This window comes from Orcinus orca, chromosome 6 (genome assembly GCF_937001465.1).
Source record: "Orcinus orca chromosome 6, mOrcOrc1.1, whole genome shotgun sequence".
NCBI classification, from domain to species: Eukaryota; Metazoa; Chordata; class Mammalia; order Artiodactyla; family Delphinidae; genus Orcinus; species Orcinus orca.
Window position 1 is genome coordinate 20,254,381 of NC_064564.1, and position 23,274 is coordinate 20,277,654.

At 55.4% G+C, this 23,274-nt stretch overlaps 1 protein-coding gene across 1 annotated transcript in view; it reads left to right on the forward strand.

The window, feature by feature from the left end:
- The window catches only part of PEBP4 (phosphatidylethanolamine binding protein 4), a 230,009-nt gene that overhangs the window by 195,078 nt on the left and 11,657 nt on the right, over positions 1–23,274 (forward strand). Inside the window, exons 5-6 of the mRNA XM_004270660.1 lie at positions 20,422–20,467; positions 22,702–22,815. Coding sequence (XP_004270708.1) covers positions 20,422–20,467; positions 22,702–22,815 — 160 coding nt within the window. The remainder of the gene's footprint in view (positions 1–20,421; positions 20,468–22,701; positions 22,816–23,274) is intronic.

The window sequence follows — 23,274 nt, forward strand, 5'->3', positions numbered from 1 at the left end:
AGCCCTGGAGCAAATTCAGAAACTCCAGCGGAGCTCTGTGGGACACCCCTTTCTGTACCCACACCTCAGACTGTCTTTTCCCTAGTTCCAACAGCAGCTCCCCCCACCCCAGACTCTCTGTGGACCAGTGTGGGTCCACACAGCCAAGAGGCATGGGTGTGGTGAGTCCCCTGTGTGGAATTCCAGAGTTCGAAGGGACCCAACTGGTCATCTGGTCCAGCTCCCTGCCTCCAGGCAGGTCTGCTGCTAAGTCGCTCACTTTCTCTGAATGCTCCTGCATGTACAGTGACGGCAGAGAGAGAGGCCTGGTCTGCAGGCAGAGCCTCGCGGCTTCCCCGTCAGGAAGAGCTCTTTTCCCAGGAAGCCCTTGTGGGGAGCAGGGCTTGTGGGGAACTCCAGGACTACCTGATGCTGTTCCCACCCACCTCCCTGACTCGGGGCTGATAAAAGCCCGGTTACCTCTGATCCACACACACACACCCTTTCTTCACTCACCCCCCAGCCACCCCCTCCATCTGTGTGCAGTTGGAGAGGGGGTGGGGCACTGGTGGAGGCTGAGGGTTTGACCCTAAGCACCCGAAGGCCGGAAAATTAGGATCTCAAGCCCTCAGTGCCCTCTTCCCCAAGGCATCTAGCATGCAGCTGCTCCCTGATGCGACTCTCCGCCAGGGGGGTTCTGTGACCCAGGATCCCTGAGGCCTGGGCACACCTTCTGGGGTAGAAGAGAAGGCATCCCATTCTGTCCACACTCTGACCATGTCCCATCACTTACTGGCTGGTGGGCTTCTCTCCCTGCCCCCAGAGGGCTCCTCTCAGTGGTCCCTCCCATCTCATAGTCTTGGAGCCCCCATCTCAACCAAGAAGCCTAAGAATACCCTCTCTCGGGGCATCCCCCCTTATCTCCAAATGTGGGGGGGATCTGCGGTGGCAGAGGCTTGGAGGGAGGGCAAAGCAGCAAAGGCTAATTTATTTCCCTTCCACACCTCCCTACGCAGTGTGTGCACATGTGTGTGTGTGTGTGTGCGTGTGCGTGTGTGTCCGTCCAAGTTGTTGGAATTGACTAAGAGTCTAAGCATTGCATAAGCCAGGCCCTGGGTCCAGGTGAAACCCCTCCCCCACCCCAGGCTGGGACACACATCCCTCCAGTGCCAGGCTCTGTGGGAGACCGCACGCAGCCTGGGTCTCCTGCTCACAAACTCACACATTCCCCGAGAAAACCCCTGGGGCCTCTGTGGAAAGGCTTGCTGGGATACTTTTATGGCAAAAGAGGAAGTCTGGGGCATCATTGGAACACTCCGGGCCGAGGATTGGGCAGACGTCCAGCAGAAGTAGAGTCAGACCACAACCTTCCCCATCTAAGCAGCCTTCAGCCCCTTTCCTAGTCTCAGGCTGTTCAGTTAGGTAGGATCCCCAGGGTCTCACTGCTGTGCCTCAACCCTCCACCACACACACACACCTTTGTGCATGCGTGCACACATACATGCATAGGTGACTCACATACATGCACACACACACACACACACACACACACACACACACACACACACAGCACCCGTCCTGCTGTTCACACGGACTCGCCCAGATCTGATCATAGCAGGCTCCAGCCCAGAGAAGCACTGAACTCAGAGTTGGAAGGAAACCTTGAGGCTAGGGCAACTTCCTCAAGAAATTATTTTCATTATTTGACAGAAGAGTCTACTGAGGCTCCCAGACCCAATGCCCAGAACTCCGTGGCCTCTCACAGTCCGCAGATCAGGAAGCTGAGCACAGGAGGGAAGCTGGGTCCCACAGAGGTCTGGGGGAGAGGCAGGGTCTGGACAAGGAGGGGCACCTCCGGGCGGGTCCAGCACTACGTATCATTTAGAGCTCTGATGTCCAGCTCAGTAGCTACCAGCCACATGTGCCAATTAAAATTAAACTTAATCAAAATTTTTAATGTTTAAAAATTCAGTTCCTCAGCAGCACGAGCCACGTTTGAACTGTTCAATAGCCACATGTGGCTACCAGCTACTATACAAGACAGCACAGATCTGGAACATTTCCATCATCACAGAATGTTGTATTGGATGGATAGGGAGGAGGTAGACCAGGGGAGCCAATATGAAGAAATTGGTTTCCTGATAGAAGCTTGGGGTCCACGTAGGAAGGAGAGGAGGAGAAAGAGGAGAAGAGGGCAGAAGAGAGGGGTGAAGAGGAAGAGACTGGAGAGAAAAGAGAACAGAGGAGGAAGAGGCTGCAATAAGAGAGAAGGAGAGGAAAGCAAGGGAAATCCTGTGGTCGAGAGCTGACCAGCTACTCCTAATCTGGGAGACCGACACTCTCCCCCACCCTGCTCCATAAAGGCCAGAGAACAGAATCACAGACCCTACGGTCAGGGGCCACAGATACAGCATCTGGTGGTTTTCCAGACCTGAAGAGCCCAACCTGTCCCCAAATGGATCAGCCCTTGTGACCAGGCCTCTCTCCATCCCCCATGGTGGCTTTCACACCTGGGCTCCTGGATTCACAGAGATATGGCGCAGCTCCTTCCATTGGCAGGGGGTGAGGGGCACATCTAACAGGGATGGCCCTGAGGCCCTTTCACAAATAACTGCAGCAAAAATGTTTCCTGGGAAAAAAGAAGGAAGCAAACAAGTGAACTGAATCTAATGAAATACAAATGCTTCTTCTGCCACAGGTTGGGTTCATTTTCCAAGCCAGGGGACAGCACCTTGACTCAGTCCCATAGACACATAATCCATTTTGTCACTTTCTCCCACATTCTTCTAAGCAAGCATTTGAGAGGCAGCATTGAACTGGGTGAAAAGAAACACGTCTGAAATCAGCAATATCTGGGTTTAATCCCACTTCTGCCACCTAATGACCTGAACAAGTGGCTGCTCTCCCCCAGCCTCCATTTCCTTCCTTGAAGGGTCATTGGGATGATCAAGTGCACTGATGAATGTCGAATGCCTGGACCAGACCTGCGCTGGGTGTGTGTCGGTCCCTCCCCTCCAGGCCCGGATATGTACCTCTGCCACAGGAGCAGGAGACAGAGCAGCGGGGGGGCCAAAACAAGATGCTCTGGAAGAACTCAGGGCCAGAGGAGATGCAGAAGAGCAAACAGCTGTGGGTCTAGCCTGGGGCGGGGGTGGGGGATGGTTCTGTACTACAGAGGGGAAACACTAGGAGAGAGCACTTGAGGAAGGCTTCATAGTGGAAAACCAGTGGAAACTAGACTGGAAAGATAAGGAGAAGCAGAGGAGGGCATTGAGACAGAAACTACAGAGCCAAGCTCACAGGGAACCTCAACTCTTATTAGTCAAGCCAAGGGCCTGAGGAGAGCTCTCAGCATCGCACTGCTAAATCCTCCAGCCACAGGGCTCCAGGCCCTCCCCAGTTCACCTGGCCACCCCTCAGTCCTCCAGATCCCACCTCCACATCAGGTTGCCGATGCCTCTGCAGAACCTAAAGCTAGTGAACTGTTGACTCATCACAGCCCACGCCCCTCTCAGTGGCCTTACAGTGGCGCTCAGGGTCCCCTAAGTCAGGAGGACACCGGCAAAAGTGACCCGCTCCTGTCCACAAAGTTTCCTGCCCCCAGGCCTGGGCGTGACCCAGGAGAGATTTAGGAAGATCTAGACTGGCCCTTCAGCCCAATCTGAGCGTATTCAGGGTCACCCAAGGAATTCCGGCAAAGGGGAAAGAAATCATCTCTTCGCTCTAGAACTGATTTCCTGAACACAGCCCCCTTTGTTATGAGGTACAGGCAAAGTAACCTTGGACTATGAGTCAGGAGGCTTAGATCATGGACCAGGACACCTGGATTCCATTCCCAGATCTGCAGCCAATCGGGACTATAACCTCGGGCAAGTCACTTAACCTCTTGGGAGCTTGTGTTCACCGACTGCAAATTGGGGATGATAAGCCTTGTCCTTTCTGCCTCCTTGGGGAGGAGGGTTAAATGATACCATAGCATGAAAGTACCTGATGGCCTCAAGAGAGGAGAGCGGCCGACACACGTATTGGACGGTGGTTGTTACTGCCTAATAACCACGACACCACCTCCGAGTGACTCACCTCACTTGTTTGCTCTCTGAGCCTTTCTAAAGGTGCCTTTCCTACCACAGTGCCTCCTGCTGAGAGGCCAGGTATGGGGTGGGGGATGCTTTTTCTGCCCTGCATTGTCAGGGGGCGACTGTCTCCAAGGGGAGGGCACCGAAAATGGGAGATTGGTCAGGGGCCCAGGAACCTACAGTCCTGGGATCCTCTGCCCTCCTCTGACCCCAATTATCGGCAGATGGCCTGGAGGCAGGGCTGGGCCAGCGCCCAGATGGAAACACTGAGGCTGCAGGCTGACTCAGAGTTTCTTGCCACTGGCAGACCTTGTCATGATGGCCTGTGGCTCCTCTCTAGTCTCTGACCGAAAGACCACAGTTAGGCAGTTCCGGAACTCTAGGGAAAGAAAATTGGCCTGTCCCTCCATCCTCCAGGGTGTGGGGACTCTGATTCTGCCCATCCCACCTGCCTCAGATGCTACCAGCCACCCAAGGTCCCCTGGCCACCACCAGGGGCTTCTCCATGACAAGTGTATTGGATTGTTTACTTCCACTACCCATTTTATCCCAAGTGAACTCATGTTCCCCTGACAGCTTTCTACAATCAAATGGGGTCGGGGCGGGACTCAAAGAACAACGTGAGTCTCTCAATGAGCTAATCCTGGGAACACAGGGGCAAGTATCTCTTTAAAAATATTCCCTGCATGGCAGGTCCCACTAGCCTGCAGCCACAACACCCAGGGTTGTGATCTCACCAAGCTCCAGGAAGCCAAACAGGGTCAGGCTTGGCTAGTCCCAAGCAGGGAGAGCTCCCAAGCAAAACACAGGTGTTGCTGGTGAATCATCAGGCAAGCCCCTCCCTCCCGGGGTCTAGCTCTTCTCAAGGAAGGAGTTGACACTGGGATGATTTGTGAGCTCCTATTGGTATAGGTGTGGGGCAGAGGAAGGGGGCGTGGTACAGCCAGCTGCTGCTAGGTGCCCTTTCTCTGCAGCCACGTGGTACAAGTGTCGACACTGTCCATAAGAATCAGGGTGTATATGCTTCCTCCCTCCCCATCCCCTGCCCATTTCCTAAGGCTGGTCACTGTCAGGCATCTCCCTAGACTCCTCGGGGCGGTTTCAACCTGATAAGGGATGGAGGAGGAAAGGCAGCCTCCGAGGGGCCTCAGTAACCAGTGGGCCCCCAACCCAAACAGCTGGACCTCAGCCCACAGGACGGTCCCTTCTGGTTTGGGAACCAGTAAGGATAAAAGAGGTCCATTAAATGAAGGCAGTCATTAGTCTGTTTTATGAGCACACAGATATTCATTATACCCCAACCCCGTCATTAGAGGCTGCAGCGAAAGAGAGCTCGGGGCCCCTTTTTTATTGCTGTAGATCCTGAGGGGGTTTCTCCCGCAAAGGGAGCTCTGCTTCTGCTTCCCAGCAGGGGGGTCCCGCCCAGGACAAGGTCGGTTGCCTCCACACCCTGCCTCACTCTCACTCCCTTTCCTTCATCCTCAATCCTCCCTCCCCCCAGCCGCCAAGCAGCCCAAGGGGAGGGTCAAGCATCTCAAGGAGTAGGTGATAAGGGCCTGGGGCTCCTTGGGGATGAGGACGCCCTGGAAGGGCTCTGGCCTGGCAGCTGGGGTCCAGAAATATGGGCCTCCCCTTCCCCGCCAAGCACCACTGACAGGTGGAGAGCTGATTCGTGCTTCTTCCAGGAAGCCCTCCCTGCCCCAGACTAGGCCCTCTGTAAATCCTCTGCTTAGCACTCATCTCACCTGTAATTTACCTCTTTACTCTCGTGTCCCCGCCAGCCTGTAAGCCACCCTCTCACGGGCACAGCACTCGGCACCTAGCAGGAACTCAGTCAGTGTGGGCTACGTTGGCATTAGCCAGGAGCCAGGGCGGGTGAATTGGGGTAGAAAGAGGGACTTTCCCCTAGCCCCGATTCTTCTCTGCCTTCTCCCACAGCATGAATGATCTGATGGCCTGAACGCTTTCTCAAAGCCACAATCTGCAAGTAACTGAAGAACCATCCCTGTTGTCTAGACCGCACTCCCACTTACCTCCTAATTACTATTCCTTCACACAAATCCCACTGAGCAGCTGTCTGCCCCCTTCCTGAGGGGGTCGCCCAGGGACGGCACCCAGCCAAGCCTGCTCCTCCAGGGCCAGCCCCTCACGCAGGACAGGACGGCTGGTTCAGTAGGGCAGAGGGGGCGCGGGGGCTCACCCTCTCCCCCATTAGGGCCGGAAGCGCCAGTGGTAATAGGTTGCAGGCCATCGAGGCTGAATGGAGCGTGGCCAGACCCCACAGAGAGGAGCGGGGCTGGAGCTGTCAGATTAATCAGCGGCCGTTTGCTTTCACTGAAGGCCCCTTGCTCATGCACTGCAGCCTCAGATGCCAGGGCGATTAACTGCTCACAGCGAAAAGCTCCAGGGAGAAGTTTGTCTCGGCTCCTTGTGGTATAGCCTAGGGATTGGCCTGGCATCCCAGAACCCCAGACTCCCAGGGTGGAAGGCCTCTGAGGTCCAGCCACATGGGTTAGGGCTGGAAGGAGGCAGGCTGAGCCCCAGCCCCAGAAGGCTCCGGAGTCAGCAGCTGTGAAAATCCCTTAACCCCTCGTTGGGTTTTTTCTCTGCTGTCACCTCGTCCCCTTTCCTCCCATCTCCTCATAGCCCTGGGCACTGTCACCTGGAATTGCCGGGCCTTCCTCAAGGTTGTGCAAAGACCCATTTCAACACACTTTGAGACCGATGATGATTCCAATCGGGCCAGCAGCCAAGCACCACAACTGCCCCAAGCCCAGCTCTCCACCTGCCGGGGAGGAGGGTGGGTGCCGCTTCCAGAGGCAGCCAGGGTCCTCTGCACAAACCTCCCCATTGGCCTCTGGGGCTCAGCTGAGTGGCCCTAAACAGGGGACACCCACTGAGGGCTCAGCGTAGTGACCCAATTCTTGACCTTGCCAGAGAGGGCCGTAGATTCCCCCTTCCTCTCCCTGGGATTATGTCAGTTTCCAAGCATTCCAGAGACGGACGGGACCAGATGTGAGGTCAGGGTGGAGTGGAGTTTACTGACCTCACTCTCTGTTGCTTTCTCACTGTGATTGCCAAGCTCCCCAGATTGGCATCTGCCTGCCGGGCACTGTAAAACGTGACACAACAGAATGAGAGCAAGCCCTGGTCCCGGCTGACAACTGCTCGGCCCCAGTGGGCCACGTTCACTGCTCCCTTGGCCTTGACACAGGCAGGCAGGCCCACCGCACCACCCATGGCGTGACCAAGGAAGACGAGGGCAGCCTGGCAGCTGGTCGGGGATGGCAAGTTTGCATGGGCACCTGTGAAGAAAGAAAGCTGAGGGAGGCACGTGACTGCAGCCCTCCTGCTGGGACCAGACACCCCCACCCCCACCCCAGAGCAGACCCCGACCTGCCACCTGCGCCTCTCACACACCTTCCTCTGGTCCTCAGACTGCAAGGAAGAGCAAGGCTCTCTTACCTCCTCCTTCCCCAGAGATTTCTAAACACCTGGGGGGGGACTACCCTGGTGCTCCTGTGCTTAGGACTCCGTGCCCTCCCTCCGTGCACTGCCAAGGGTCTAGGGGGGTTCAAGCCCTGGTTGGGGAACTAAGATCCCACAAGCCGTACGGAGCGGCCCAAAAATAATAATAATAAATAAATAAACACCTGGGGAATAAACATTCCCCCTCCTCAAATAGAGTCGGGAGTGGGGAGCATGATGGGGGGAAGGAAGCACCAGTGGGTGTGTATCCAACACCCCGTGAGGCACCCAGCAAACAGTGCACCCAGACGTGGCTACACAGGTCCCCCTCCAGCAGGAGAGGCTGCCTTGCCTAAGGCCAGAGACTCAAAGGCTCAGAAAAGTGAGTGACACCACCAAGACTCACGGACTGGGCCTGCTTTTCGTGGCTCCAAGCAGGGGTGCAGGGAAGAAGGGTGCACACCAGGCCTCACGTCTCCCGGTCCCGGCCGGGGCCCCAACCCCTCCCCACCTCCTGCAATCGCCCAGGAGCCCAACCAGTCTGAACAATCTGACTTGAGAGCTGGGGCCATCTCAGCACCTAAAGGTCAGCCAGGTGCTGCCCAGGGAAGGGTGATCCCACGGGGGCTCCTGAGCCTGGGAGAGACCTGAAATGGGATAGTTTCAGGGACAAGAGCTCAGGTGGCTTCCACCAGTGCTGCCACCGCAGTTCTGATGAGGAGTCTCCCGCCCAGTCCAGAGACCCCGGGGCGCTGAGAGCAGGACGCTGCCGCAGTGCTTCTCAGACTTTATGGCGCATGCGAGTCACCGCAAGTTATTGTTAAAAGAAAGATTCTGATTCACATTATGTCTGAGGTGGAACCCAAGATTTGCATTTCTAACAAGTTCTCATGTGGTGCTGCTGCGGCTTTGAGTAGCAAGGGGCTAGAGGACTGAGGCCAAGTTCACTGTCAGTCCCTCCGTAAAGAGCAAGATGGGGTTTGAATGAGACTTAAGACTGTTTCTGCTTATTATCGCCCTTTCTAAGGAGCACGGGGTTTCACGGAGCCTCCAAATCTTCCCAGCATCTTCTCTTGCTCAGAAGTCCTGATCCCCAAGCTTCCTTCCAGAAAGTCCCTCGCTCCTTCCTTCCTTCTTTCCTCCCTTCCTTCATTCCATTTCACAAGGCAGCCCCAGGCCTGGGCCCTTTTGGTGGGGAAGCAGGGAGAGGCCCCAAAGTACAGATTATGCCTTGGAGCCAAGTATGGAACAAAAAATAGGGCAAAGGAGAGAGACAAAGCAGAGAACAGAGCCCAGGAGCCTGACTGAGGACCGCCAGCCTCTGGGGCCTGGATTCTCTACGACAGCCAGCATCCCATAGATGGTACACGGGGAGGACAGAGTAGCCCAAAGACAGTTGGCCATTTCCTGGTGGGCGGTAGAGGGCAGGATGGTACGGGAGGGGTGGGGGGGAGTCTTAGGCAAAAAGAGAGGAGATGGAAGGACCAGGCGGGCCAGGATCCAGAGGAGACTGCTGAGCCAGGCACCCCGAGAAGGCTCCTTGGCTGTCGGTGAAGGTGGTCCCTACACTGTGAACCTGGGGGAGCCCCCATGTAGCTCTCACAAGCACCCTGGGATCGTTCCAGATGCCAGCACTCCCTGAGCACTCACAAACCCTGGGGTACTACTCCCCAGGCCAGGGAGGGGCTAGGGGGCTGCTGGACCCCCTCTGTCCAGCAGGAGTTGGGGAGCAAAGATCTCGGCAGATCACCTCCTCCCAGTTTATTGGTCCTCCCCAGTTCCTCCTGGCCTCTTCTGGGGTTGCAGCCACCCAGCCAGAAAGACTAGATGCTGGAGATGAGAGATGCAAGGCGATAAGAGTGGGCCTGAGGAGGTAGCCCTGCAGCTCCCTCCCCTCTGGCTGGGCTGCAGTCTCTCAAGCCCTGTTTGTTTTGGGGATTCGTGGGCAGTGTTTCCTAATTGTTTTGCTGCTCTAGGGAGAGAGGGCAGGTCAGCCTGCAGCGTCCCACCACAGCAGAGGCAGGAGGGCAGGAGGGCAGGGACAGGGACGCCTCCACTCCTAGCCGACCTCCTCTCCTGCCAGGGCTCCCCTTCCTTCCTGCATCCCCAGTCCTTTGGCGCTCACACTCCGGAGGGTGGACAGAGAACAGCTCAATTCTTACTCGCAGCCCTCAGTCCTACTCAGCCATCTCTTTGTCCTGATCTTCTGCCTGGAGATTCCCACACCCACCTCTCCTAATCCCACGGTCCACACTTTAGCCTTGCCCTGGCCCCCTTCCCCAGTGCCCTGCAGCCGGCAGCTCCCTTCATGCTCCGCCCCGACATACCCACCAATGAAAGCTGCCTGCGAGAGGGAGTGTGTGTGAGCACGTGTGTGTATGAGTGCCTGTGCAAGCGTGCATACATGAGTGTATGTGGACGCATGTTAAGCATATATGCGTGAGAGTGTGAGCGTGTGTATGTATGTGTATGTGAGTGCATGTTGTATGAGCATGTGTGTGACTGTGTGTGTACATGTGAACACGTGTGCGAGCGTGCCTGTAAGTGTGTTGTGTGTATATGTGCGTTGCATAAGTATGCGAGGTGGAGGGCCCTGTGTGTGTGACGGTGTATATGTGAACATGTGTGAGTGTGTATGTGTGAGTGTGTGTGGGCATGTGTGCATACGTGTGTAGGTGGAGAGGTGTATGTGAGTGTGCATTGACTAAGCGTGTTGTGTGTGTAGTGAGCGCATGTGTGTGACTGTGTGGACGTGTGAGCGTGTCTGAGCGTGTGGAGGCTGTGCGTGAACGTGTGTGTGACTGTGGACATGTATCTATGTGAGCATGTGAGGGCATGTGTGAGTTGAGGGGTGTGCGATCATGTATCTGTAAGTGTGCACGTGAGTGCACGTGTGTGTATGAGCGTGTGTGCATACATGGGGGGTGCTCGGAGTGTGTGGATCTATGTGGCTGTGAGCACGTGTGAGCCTGAGTGAGCGTGACTCGCTGTTTCCCCTCCCCTGGCTCTCACCCCTCCCCCCCCGCCCCCCTTCTCAGCCCCGCCCTGCCCTAGAGGGACCCGAAGACCTCTCGTCTCTCTCCCTCCTGCTCCCACCAGGGCTCAGCCCCGCCCCAGCTCCAGCTTCTCCTGTCTCACCCCACCCCACGCTGCTCCGCTCCTTCCCGTTTTGGTAAAGTCTTGCCACTGCTTTGCTTCCCTTGCTCCCATCAGCGAGCACTTTCTGGCCAGCTTCCCACCTGACAGCCGAGCCAGCAGCATCCTACTTCCTCCCTCATCCTGGATCCTCTGTCGGACCCCTGTGGCTCGACCCCCATCCCAGCCCCTGCCTCCTGGGACAGCTCTGCCTCCTGTCCCTCCTCCGGGGGCCCTCGTCTCTGTCTGTGAGTGGGTGTGTATCTCCACGGGATGGGGGAGAGAAAGGAGCAGGAGAAGGAAGGAGGCCAGGCTCAGACGGTGTCATTAGGAGATACTAATGCCCCTCATCAAGGCGTATTAATAAACATTATGTGCCAGGCGCTCTGTGCACCCTGGCTGATGCAGGCCCAGCAGGACGGGCCCCACGTTTACAGCTGAGTAACTGCCGAGCCCACGGCACAGCCATTAGCCTCATGAGGTTGACCCTGCCAGGAGGCTTCCTGGGCCCGTCACAGCTCGCGGGACGGGTTCTGAGGGCGGACTGACGGAGGCTGGGGGCAGTGTCCCCCCCGCTAGCCTGGGCAGCAGTGGCCTCACGCCTCTCCTTCCTCGCTGAGCCCGGGGAAGGGAGCCGTCATGACCCTTACCCTCAGATGGCACTGTGGGACTTCAGCCTATCCCATTTCCTAATTTCATCTTCACGAGTCTGTGAGGAAACCAGGGCAGGTGTCATTATCACAGCCATTTACAGGTATGGAAACTGACACGCTGGGAAATAGTGTCTTTCTCAAAGTCATGCAGCTAATTGGTAATGACATTGGACTGAAGCCCAGGTTGCCCTTTGGAACGGCTGTGTTAACAGCTCAGTCACGGATCCAGTGGGGCTGCTTTTAACCAGATGGCAACATTTCCCTGGTTCTTGCAGCGCCAGAAGCCAGACCACGAAGCTCAGCTCCCTCAGCAGGACCGAGGGTCTTCATCCTCCCATTGGCGGTGCTGGCGGCAGGGTTGGGTGTCCTGAGGGTCACCGCACCTTAGTGGGAAATGGGCTGCGAGGCGGGGACCGGAGTGATCTAACTTGCGTAGAGATACTGGTGGAGGGCTTCCCTGGTGGCGCAGCGGTTGAGAGTCCGCCTGCCGATGCAGGGGACACGGGTTCGTGCCCCGGTCCGGGAATATCCCACATGCCGTGGAGCGGCTGGGCCCGTGAGCCATGGCCGCTGAGCCTGCGCGTCCGGAGTCTGTGCTCCACAACGGGAGAGGCCACAACAGTGAAAGGCCCGCGTACTGCAAAAAAAAAAAATAAGAAGAAAAAAAAGATGCTGGCGGAATGCTTGCCACGTTGTAGGTGCCCCACAAGAGGAGGTTCCCCTTTCTTTATGTACTGACCACTGCGTCAATATTAAATTATTGGACCCTGAGGAGGTTTGAGCAGGCGGAAGGCTGAATGGCCCGTTCTTTGTATTTGTTTTTGAGCATTACAGTCCTGTGCTGTCGCAGGGTGCAAAACTGGCTACTCACTGTGACAACCACAATGGTGTTTAAAATTACATAAGGTATTATCCGTGTGTGTGTGTGTGTGTGTTGAAGAACATGAGAACTAGTGTTTTAATAAGATCGCTATCCAAAATAGTTAAGATGAAAGGAGTTGGGGAGCTAAAAATATAAGATCCAAGAGATCAGGGAAATGTTCTTATGAAAAACATCCAATTCCCTACATGATTCCAGGTAAATGAGCCATTCCGGCAACCTGTTGTTGGTCCTGAAAGCTTCAGCGTTCGTTCCGTGTGTCTAGAAACGGCAGTCTTTAGCCTAAGCTGACACTGATGCATAATAATTATATTTAGCTATCACCTCATGATATTTGCTCTCAATCTATCTTAACATTTCTTGGCTATTTCTAAGTGGGACAAGTTTAATAAGACCATACGTTGTGTTCTTTATTCCTTTTTTCCTTTCCACCCTCTTCCTAACCCTACCTAGATGCTACGTCCTGAGAATGGGTGACCTGTGACAGGCCAGGGTCAAAGAGGGCTGGGTCCACCATCTCCTGAGGTCCAACCCAGTCTCTGAGCTTAAGATACTGAGAGTAACTAAGGCACGTTTCCCCAGGCAGATGGGAGTCCAGCCAATGCAGACCCCAGAAGGGACCAGGGGCTCAAAGCTGACACTTGCATGACGAGAAGCTTTGGGACCCAGATGCAAAGAAGGGAGCCCTGGTGTTCTCAGGGCAGCTATCTCTATGCAGAATGATCCAGGGGATTCTTTTTCTTTCCAGTTATTTTCTTCTGTGTTTTAAATTTTTTCTACAATGAACGTGCTGTCCTTTAATGATCTAAAACTAAAAAAGTTACGGTTTGTAAAAGGGATGGGTTGGGGTTCAGGGGTCGCAGGCGCACCTGTTCTGGGTGAGGCCATGGTCGCAGGGTTCAGCTCCATCCAGCCCTGACCTGCCACATATGGGCAGTGTCCCAAAGCTGACCCCACCCAGATTTGTTCTTGACTGGAGAGGCAGCTGACCAACCCCCTTTGATGATGCTCCTGGGATACAGTTGCTGAGCATTTGGAAGACAGAAAGAGTCTTGCCTGGGGTCTGTGGGCCCAAAGTTTGGTTTGCTGATGGCTGCAATTCTCAGAAATCAGAAGCACTGCCTGCCATTCAAGCCTAACCCCAGCCTATATTTCCAGCTTCAACTTGAGCTTCTTCCAGACCCACCTGTTCTTGTCACACCTTGTTGACATATTTATAGATTGCTTATGCAGTTTCCTCAACGTAAACTGCCCCTCCCCTCCCTATCCTGTCCACTGGAAAACTGGAAAACTCTTACATACCCTTCAAAGCCCGGATCGAGTACAGCCCCCTTTCAGTAGCTTTCCCTGATTACTACCCCCAAGCAATTACAATTTCCTTCCTCTCTGCTCCTTCAACATTTCCTATAGACTGCAACTATTTAGATCTATAATACAGTTATTTCTTTATTGATGTATCTGCCCCACTAGACCATGAGTTCCTCAATACCATAAAATGTGTCTTAATTCATATTTCTTATTTTCGATTTCACAGGGGTTCTCATTAACTGATTCATTTATCTACCCATCTCCCCAGCCATCATGCCTCAGGGCTAACCCTATGCTAGATACTGTCACATACACACAGGTGCAAGACACGGTGGCTTATTTGGGAACCACTCGCATCTCCATATGGCCTGGAACAAAGGGCTTAGACAACCTGTACTTGTTAGACCACAAGCAACCTTGACCCTGGCCTTGGGAAATCTTGCCTCTTCACCCAGTGTTGTGGAGAGTGGTGAAGCTCCTCCCATCTGGGTAACTACTTACGCCAAGAAGCAGACCAGCAACAGCCCACCTCACCCCAACTCATTTTGGCATCTGGAGACCCAGGGAAGTAACTGACTCCAGATCTGAAGCCAAACTGGGAATCAAAACCCAAGGGTCCTGTTGCCAGTTGGAGTCAAATACCAGAATCTCCTGGCCATCCATTGGTGTCTTCTAAAGATGGTGCAGCCCATCTTTAGAAAACGCCACGCAGTCCACCACCCATGAAGGTGCCAGGAGGAGACTATCAGGTCTTTGATGTTGACCCTTCTTGAGGGAAACCAGCGCACAAAATAATCGGCCATCCTACACCCTGGAGTCTGGAAGCACTTGGCTCCCAGAAGGGCTCATGTCTGCGCCTCCTTCTCACCACTTCCCACGGATTCCACTCCACCCGCCTTGGTGGCCGGCCCCCCGTTTTCCCAGCCCCAGGGCAAAAAAGCAAGCCATCGTTTTAATTGATCGCAGCCTTTCCCTTGGGGCAGGTACAGTCTCCGGGGCTGGGTCCTCTCCAGGTGGGTGGCAGCCGCAGCCCCTGGAGATCTCAGAGCCCAGGAGCTGTCAGTGCCTTCCACTGACTTACCCCTTGTGAATTGCAGAATCCACAGATTGCTGGGTAGCACTTTCCAATCCTGCGCCTTTTCCTAGATCCTTTGCCACTTGGCAGGTTGCAGGCAGCTGTGTAAAACAGCAGGGAGCTCTCTCGTCTGGTGCCAGTGTCAGAGAGCCTGGAACTCTATCCTATTTTCCCCATTTTCCCCCCAAGTTTTGCTCGCTATTTTGCTCGTTTCTCCCTCTGCTCTTCCTCGTCTCCACTACACCCTTGTGCGTCTCGCATTTCCAGTTCAGGACTTTCCGATGCCCCCCGCCCCACCCACCCAGAGATCAAAATGTACAACTTCCCACTCTGACTGAGGTTTGAAGCCAGGCAGGAGAAGTGATTACATCCTCCCGCCCAGATGGAAAGAGGTGGATGAAGAGATTAAATCATCTCCCTAACACTCAAGGAAATGTGCTGCTGACCCTCTGCTCGAGGGGTCAGCAAACCCGAGTACCTGGGGCCTTCACGTAAGCCCAGGTGGGCCAGCAGTTGCCTGGAGGTAACTAAAGGGAAGTGAAGAAACTGGGCCAGCCTCCCAGCAAGGCCCAGTGCTGAGCCAGGCCCCTTCCCCACCCTCCAGACCTCACAATCCAAATCTTACCTAAGGGGGTTCCCCAGCCTGGGGGAGGGGCATCTCTGAACCCTTCATTCTCAGGGAATGTAGCTCACTGGCTGTCCCCAAGGGGACAAGAAACGAAAGATCGAGGTGACTTTCATCTAGTTGGCTCATCTGTTTGTGGTTTTCCAAGGGCTTGATATATCAGGGACCAATTCTGTCAGGGAACTCTAGGGTCTGGCCCGGGAGGGCAGAAGGATCCAGGTCCAGACAGCAGCAGTGAGGTCTCATCAGAAGAGGCCAGGACCAAGAGTCAGCTGCCTAGGACACCTTGGACAAAGCCTTCACTCATCTCTCCATTCATCCCACAGATGTTTATTGGACCCTTACTGTCTTAGCTTGGGGTCCCCCAGAAGCAGAGCCTGAGACAAGGATATCAGTACAAGTAGTTTATTTTAAAGGGGACACAAGAGAGCACCAGTAAGGCAGCGGGTAAGACAGGAAAAGACAGGCACCCAAGGAAGGTTCAGGAGCAAACAAGTTCCACTGGGGGTACCTGGAGCACTTACGCACCAGTTCCCATCAGCCATTGGTTAAGAGCTGTTGCCAGGGAACATTAACGCCCCAGCACACCTGCCCTAATGCACAGGGGGTGAAGTGAGCTCGGGAAGCCAGTGCTGGCCCTGGACCAGGAGAAGCAGATTGAAAGTGGAGCCAGTGAGCCAGGGGATGGGCCAGGGCATGGATAACATCTACTACCCCTACTGTGTGCAAAGCATCCTAAGGGCTACAAAGATGGAGAGGACATAGTCCCTGACCTTGAGAAGCTGAAGCTTCTCCGTGTTTCTCTCCGGTCAAATGGGGAGACCAATCTCTGCCCATCCCACCCAAGGGCTGCTATGAGATCCATTGGTTGGACAGTGCCCTGGAGAATAAACCCTAAAAGCTCATTACAAATGTAGGATGGGGGGTCGGGGGGGCAGCTCCCAGCTTCCAGCACTGTGCTCTTTACTTGCTCTGAGACAAGCCACTCAGAACAACTCTGGTGCGACAGTCTGCATCGCCCTGGTCCAAGAATGCAGTTGCTGTGATTCTCCGTTGAACCTCAACTTTTCTTAAGCATCTCATGTGCCAGTTCCAAACTAGCTTAACAAGACCCAATGGGTTCTTTTTTATATATATATTAATTTATTTATTTTATTTTTGTTTATTTTTGGCTGTGTTCGTCTTCGTTGCTGCGTGCGGGCTTTCTCTATTTGCGGTGAGCGGGGGCTACTCTTCCTTGCGGTGCGCGAGCTTCTCACGGCCATGGCCTCTCTTGCTGCAGAACACGGGCCCTAGGCGCACGGGCTTTGGTAGTTGCAGCACGTGGACTCAGTAGTTGCAGCTCACAGGTTCTGGAGCTCAGGCTCAGTAGCTGTGGCGCACAGGCTTAGCTGCTCTGCGGCATGTGGGATCTTCCTGGACCAGGGCTCAAACCCGTGTCCCCTGCATCGGCAGGCAGATTCTCAACCACTGCACCACCAGGGAAGCCAGCAATGGGTTCTTGAGATGGGAGAGAGCTGGAAAAGAAATCTCGTGTTCTATAAACCAGGAAGTTCCTGCAAAGGGTCCATAGAGTTGAGATTCTTCTCCGCAATTAGAATAATTTGTGCTAATTCCCATGCCAGGAAGCCATGGACACACACATGCACGTGTACATACACGGATGCACACACGTATGCACACATGCACACATCTGGCACCAACTTCTAAGAAAAAGGAGAGACTGTCTTATATCCTGAGCAGTTAAGGGTCTCATTGAGCAATTTTGTGCCCCTTCTTCCCCTCTCCTTGCTAAGAGGGTGATGGGTATCAGGCTCCCCATTTCCAGAGGATGCTGGTAAGGAAAGGAGATGCTCTCCCAAGGCCACCGAGTCCCTGTGTCTTAGAAGGGCCCGGGACATCCTCCCAAAGCACACTGACCAAACACCTCCGGTGCTTCTGTCCTGATTCCTGAAAAACCCATCCTGGGCTTCTCAGTGGTCTTGAGGATTAGAAACCCAACTATTTTTATACCGTTTGTCATTTAGGCCATGATTTCTTTTTTAAAATCAGCATTTAGACAAGTTCCTTTTGAAAATGTCCACCTGTCTTAGCTATAGTAAGGGAAAGGAAGTTTTGTCTGTGCCCGGTGCCCAAGAGGAGCAGCGTACCTGGGGCCTGGGGAGGGGGTGGAGGTGAGGCAGCCCCTCCCCTCCTGAGGCTCTCCTGCTAAAGCTCTGCTGTGCTCAGACTTGACAGGTATGGGGTCTGGTCCTCAAATGCTGGGCTCATCGCCACCCTCAGGGCACTCCCCTCAGCCCAGTCACCCTGGGAAGTGCTCTGAACGATAGATTTCCCCCTCTTGCCTTCAAAACGTCCCTGAATCTCTCCCGTCCCCAGAGGCTTCCAGTTTTCTAAGGTGACTTCAGGCTACATGTGACACACCAAGCCACGAAGATGTTTTAGGAGACCTCACGTTTTCACATGGGGTGAGGGGAAAGGTAGGCCACTTCCACAGCAGCCCCAGACCTCTGGGTGATATCTGTGTACGTTAATAATGGTCTTCCCCAGAACGCCTCCTAGAGGAGGGATGGGACGGTCATGATGTCCTAGAAGAGGCACAGGTCAGCACTGCAGGTCCAAGGTCGAAGGGCCTGGGGCCCCCTCCTCCTGGAACATTCTGGGATTCTCCCACTCACTGCTCGTAAGTCTCTGGACAAGTCGTCTGACCTTGGGGACTCAACTTTCTCACCCTTTGGCTTTAGTTTCCTGAGTCCCCCACCAGGTATTGATTCTGCGGTAGAAATTTTAGGCCCCCAAGGACAGACCAAGGAGGGAAGATTTATGGCCCAGAGGGAGCTTCGCCAATATTCAGCCCAACGCGGGTACGTACCAGCCGTGCTGACCACACTCAGGGAGCCCTTCTACGGCCTGGGCCTTCCCCAGAGCCTCCACTCTGTGCTCTTCCTTCCAGCAAGGACCAGCACCTGTCCATGGGACAAGCTCCGGAGAGACCCTAAAGGCTCTCAAAGCCATCAGTGCCCTCTGCTCGGGGCCGGCGGCAGCCGCCTCAGCTGAGCTCAGGGGCAGCGGGCAGGGGAAGGCGGGCAGGCAGGGCCGCCAGCTCTACTGACGAATCCAAGGCTTTGCGTGCGTCTTTGCCAAGCTGGCCCCAGTCGGGGAGAAAAGACTCCCCGGAGTGAAAGGGAGGGACGGAGAGCCTCTCCACCCTGACCAAGGCTGCCATCAGACTTTCCACACTGCTCTGACCTCACGGGCCCAGGGCCCATCCGCACCCTCAAACCCTCCCTGCGCTCTCACCAGGAGAGAGGCCTGTTTATCACTCTGGGTGGGACCAGAGCCTGTGGGGAATTGAAAAGAAACAGGCGGCTTAGGTTGCTATTGTTTTGTTTAAACAAACCGCTGGCCGGGATGACTTGGAAAGGAATGAGGGGGAGGCTGGGAAGGCAGAGGAGGCCGGGCCGGGCTGGGCTGGGCTTCAGAGACCTATTTGTGGAGAGTGGCTGCGAGGCCTAGGGCCCTCCCCGCCTCTCCCGAGAGAGACGGGTATCCAGGGGAGGGGCCTCCGTGCCTCCCGCCCCGTCCAGACACCCTAGTGCCTCCTGGCCACACCCCGGCCTGATACTGTGGGGAAGGGGGCTGTGCTGGGAAGGCCAGGCAGAGGGAGCGCGCTCTGCTGCGTCTGACGGGCTCCTGGACGCTCCTGAGCAGGGGGAGGGAAGGGGCAGGGATGTCAAAGGACGTGAAGGAAACAGGGAGGGGGGCTCAAAGTGGGGGGGCGGTCCGTCCTTCTGCAGTCTCCTGCCCCTCCTCCGACCAAAGTTAACCTAGATGGACACAGAGGAGCCTGGGGGAGAGGGACGTTCTGGAAAAAAAGGCCCGAAGGGGGCTTCCCTGGTGGCGCAGTGGTTGAGAGTCCGCCTGCCGATGCAGGGGATGCGGGTTCGTGCCCCGGTCCGGGAAGATCCCACATGCCGCGGAGCGGCTGGGCCCGTGAGCCATGGCCGCTGAGCCCGCGCGTCCGGAGCCTGTGCTCCTCTACAGGAGAGGCCACAGCAGTGAGAGCCCCGCGTACCGCAAAAAAAAAAAAAAAGGCCCGAAGTGAGAACAGCCAGAGGGCAGGCTGCCGCCTAAAGAGGAGAATGGTGGGGGAGAGGCTCTGGAATGCGGGGAGGGGCTTACATTTGGTAAAAAGTCAACCACACTAGGGTTTGGGTCACCCAGGTGAGTCTGAGAATCTCCACAGAGAACTGAGAAGAAGCCTCACGCTCCCCCATCCCCGTCGCCCCCCATCTCCACCCTGAGCACCTCTCTCGAGGGGAAAGAGCAGGGGCTGCACCACAAGGGCTCAGTGTAAAGGTGGCCAGGGCACACGTAGGTGTCGGCAGAATCAGTGAAGAGCCAGGCTAATCACCATCATTAAGGCTATGAAACCCCACACCGAGGGGCCGCAGGGCTCCCTGGCATGGCGCCCTGAGCTGTGGCACAAAACCAGGGCCCCAGCTCCAGCGCCTTTCATCTGAGCATCTCCGGGTCCTGCACAAACAGTAATTAGCACCCGCGTCCCCCCGCCCACGCCCCGGGATCACCTCATGATCCCACAGACACTGAGCAGAGGGGAGAAGGGAGGGGAGGGGGAGGAAGAGAAAGAGGGAAACCGAAGCTGTCCCACCGGCCCAGGGTGCTGGGCTGAGTCCGGTCGAGGCTGGGGGAAGTAGGTGCCTCCGAGTCAGGGAGCCCGGCCTCCTCCGGCCCTTCCCTGCCCTTCTGGCTGCTCAGGCAGCCGTTGGCCGAGTATTCTGAAGGCCCCAAAGAGAACCCGAGAGGATGGGCAAGCAGCGAGGATGGTCAGCCCCGCCCTGGATCTCACCAGACCCCACAGGCCCCAGAGGTGCGTCCTGGGCCCAGCCTGGGGGCACAGAGGGTGAGAGTGGGGCAGCCTTTTGTCAGGCTCTCCAGAGATCAGGGGTCCATCCCTCGCCACCAGGCCACCCTCAGCAATGTTTGCACCTGTCCTGTCTCCCCAGACCCGCAAGGCACCATTCCAAACCCCACGGCCCGTTCTGGCAGCGTCCCCCAGGACAGCCGGACAGCTTCCTCCTCTTCCAGCCTACTCCCTCCGAGAGAAAGAACTCAGCAGGGCCCACCTGGACTAAGCGTGATGGCATGGCCTCCTGCTGCCCCAGGAGTGACCCTCGCCTGTGCCTGTCTCTTATTTTCAGGGCGCTGACATGAAGAAGGGGAAGATTCAGGGCCAGGAGTTATCACGTGAGTAAGACCCTCCAGCGCCCCTTCCCCCCAGCCAGGGCAGTGAGGGTGATTACAAGAATCACAGCGATACAACTTTACGTGGACGCTTCACCGTGTGCAAAGCGCTCAGCCAGCAGTTTACTTGGACGCTCTGATCTTATCTTCACAACTGCCTTTTAAGGTCGCTGCCATCAATATCTCCATTTTAAAGAGAAGGAAACTGAGGCACAGAACCACCTGCCCCATGTCACACAACCAGTAAGGAATGGAGCCCACAGTAACCTGCAGGGCTCCGCTGGGAGAGAACCCAGAACTAGAACCGCCCCCACTCCATGGGATTGGCAGGCAGCTCTCTTCCCTCTGCCCCCTCTCTCTTTCCCCTGCCCCAGTCCCACCATGTGGCTGCGAGTGGCTGCGTGGACCTCCCTTTTCTCTGATGCCCTCCTCTTCCCACCCCCATTCTCACCATCAGCTCCCCACCTCCCCTCCCTCTGGGATCCCGCCAGCAAGGGCATGCCCTCCACTCAACTTGAAGGGGGTGCTCAGGTGGTGAGCTGGCCTCTGGCAAAGGGTTGAGCAAGAAAAACCAACCGAGCATCATGGTTCCGTAAAGCAACGTGGACTCGGGCACCAGATGGGCCTGGATTCAAAGCCCAGCTCCACCACTGACCGTCGGCCTGACCTCACCTCTCAGAGCCTCAGTTTCCTCATCCAGAAAATGGCCGTGACACCCACCTTACCAAGTTGTGGTGAAGATTAGGGAGATGTCACAGGGAAAGTGCTTAGCCAGGACCTGGCCCTGAGACGTGGCTCAGCAAGTGTGTCCCCCTTCCCTTTCTCCTCATCCCTACTTTTGGAGGGAGACCTCTTCAGGAAAGTCCTAGTATGAGGGGGTTGCGTCTCTCTCTCCCCCGAGGATAAATTCTCAGCTGCATAGAACCACTGAGTTCCCTCACTGGTTGGCAGTGTTTGTAAAAAAGCATCAGTTTACCCACATGTACACACGCGCTGACAGAGACCCTCCAAAACAGCCTCAGCTCCCATGCCCATCGGCTCCGCCAACACCTGCACCCACCCCAGCGGAGACCCCAATTCACACAAATTCACATGGCTCCTGGCACACCCTGTGCTGTTCTCATTCTGCGGGCGTGCACACACGCGCACACACACACACACACACACACACATACATCTGCTCTGCAATGCAAAAACCCAGGGAGAAATGAATAGTCAGGAATTCCCCTGGCTGTGGGCACTCCGGAGGCCCCAGTGGCCAGAAGTGCACCACGAGGAACGCTTCCACAGCTCTGAGCAGCAAGTGGTTCTTGTCTAACGATCAGGAGAGGGAGGGGGCCACAGTGTACCGGTACTCCCTCCCCCCAGCATCCTCCTTGCAAACACTTCATCCCCACCCACCCCCAGGAAGATGCTTGGCTCCTTGGAAAGGGAGATGAAGGGAGCAAAGGGGGGAGGAAGAGGCCCACGCTCTTGGAAGGAGGCCCAGCTGGAATGGCCCGCGAAAGTCGGCCTGCAAAACCCCAAGGCCCTGCATAGACTTGGGGGAAGGATGAGAGATGTCCCCACCCTGCATCTCCCCTGAAAAAGAGTACCTCCCGCACAAAGAGCGAAAGGAAGGGAGATAGGCATTCTCCTCCGGAAGAGCCTGCGTCGGCTCCCGGTGCCCCGAGCACCCAGATCCTACAGCTTCCATGATCAAACCTTTGAACCGAGTCCCACCCACCCCCGTAACCACTTCCAGATCCTCCGGATCCAGCCAAGAAATTGGCTTCTTTGGGGATTGAGTTCATAAGGAAATGCTGAAAAAATAAATAAAAATCTCCTGCCAAAAACACTCGCAGAGGAAGATGAGTTTCTCTTGAGGGAGGACATCCATCAGGACAGACTAAAGCAAAAAGAGGACAACGCCAACACCCGCTGGCCCAGAAAGGCCCAAGAGCCCGGCCAGCACCCAAGACCTTCAACCAGCCCACACCTCCTCCTCCCGCCACCCCAGATAAGGTGCTTCTTAAATGAAGCTGCTGAAGACGAGATCCTGCCAAAGATAAATCCTAGTGGTTTGCAGAGGGTGGGACCCCAGGAGGGGTCCGTGAAAAGGACCAAGAATGATTCTCTTTCCCCCTGCCCAGAATAGCCAGGAACCCCTGGGTACTGTGGGATGTGGAGCGGTGGGCTCCATTTTTCTGGATACCCTGGATACCCATGAGGGTGCTCTCTCATTTTTCTACCCACAGCCTACCAGCCTCCTTCCCCACCAGCACAAAGTGGCTTCCATCGCTACCAGTTCTTCGTCTATCTTCAGGAAGGAAAGACCATCTCTCTCCTTCCTAAAGAAAACAAAACTCGAGGTAAGGCCTTCCCATCCTTCAAAGCCAGGATGAATTCTGGGGTGGAAGTGGATGCTTCATGAATTCATGGGGAAGTCAGGACCTTGACCATACCCGTGAGCCTTGGAGGTGGAGTCAAAGGGTGGTGTTTCTTGAGAATAAACCGGGATGAGTGTCTTCAAAGAGATGTTGGCATCAGATATGGTCTCCCCCTAGAAGTTCCATCGTCCTAGATGGTGGCTTCAGCGGGGTAGGTGGATCTATAAGGCAGAGTCCCAAAGGGAGTAACTGGAGCCTAAGAGAGAAGCATCTCTCCCAGTAGTTTCTTTTTTTTTTTTTTTTAATTAATTTATTTATTTTTGGTTGCATTGGGTCTTCTTGCTGCGCGTGGGCTTTCTCTAGTTGCGCAAGCGGGGGCTACTCTTCATTGCAGGGCGCAGGCTTCTCATTGCGATGGCTTCTCTTGTTGCGGAGCACGGG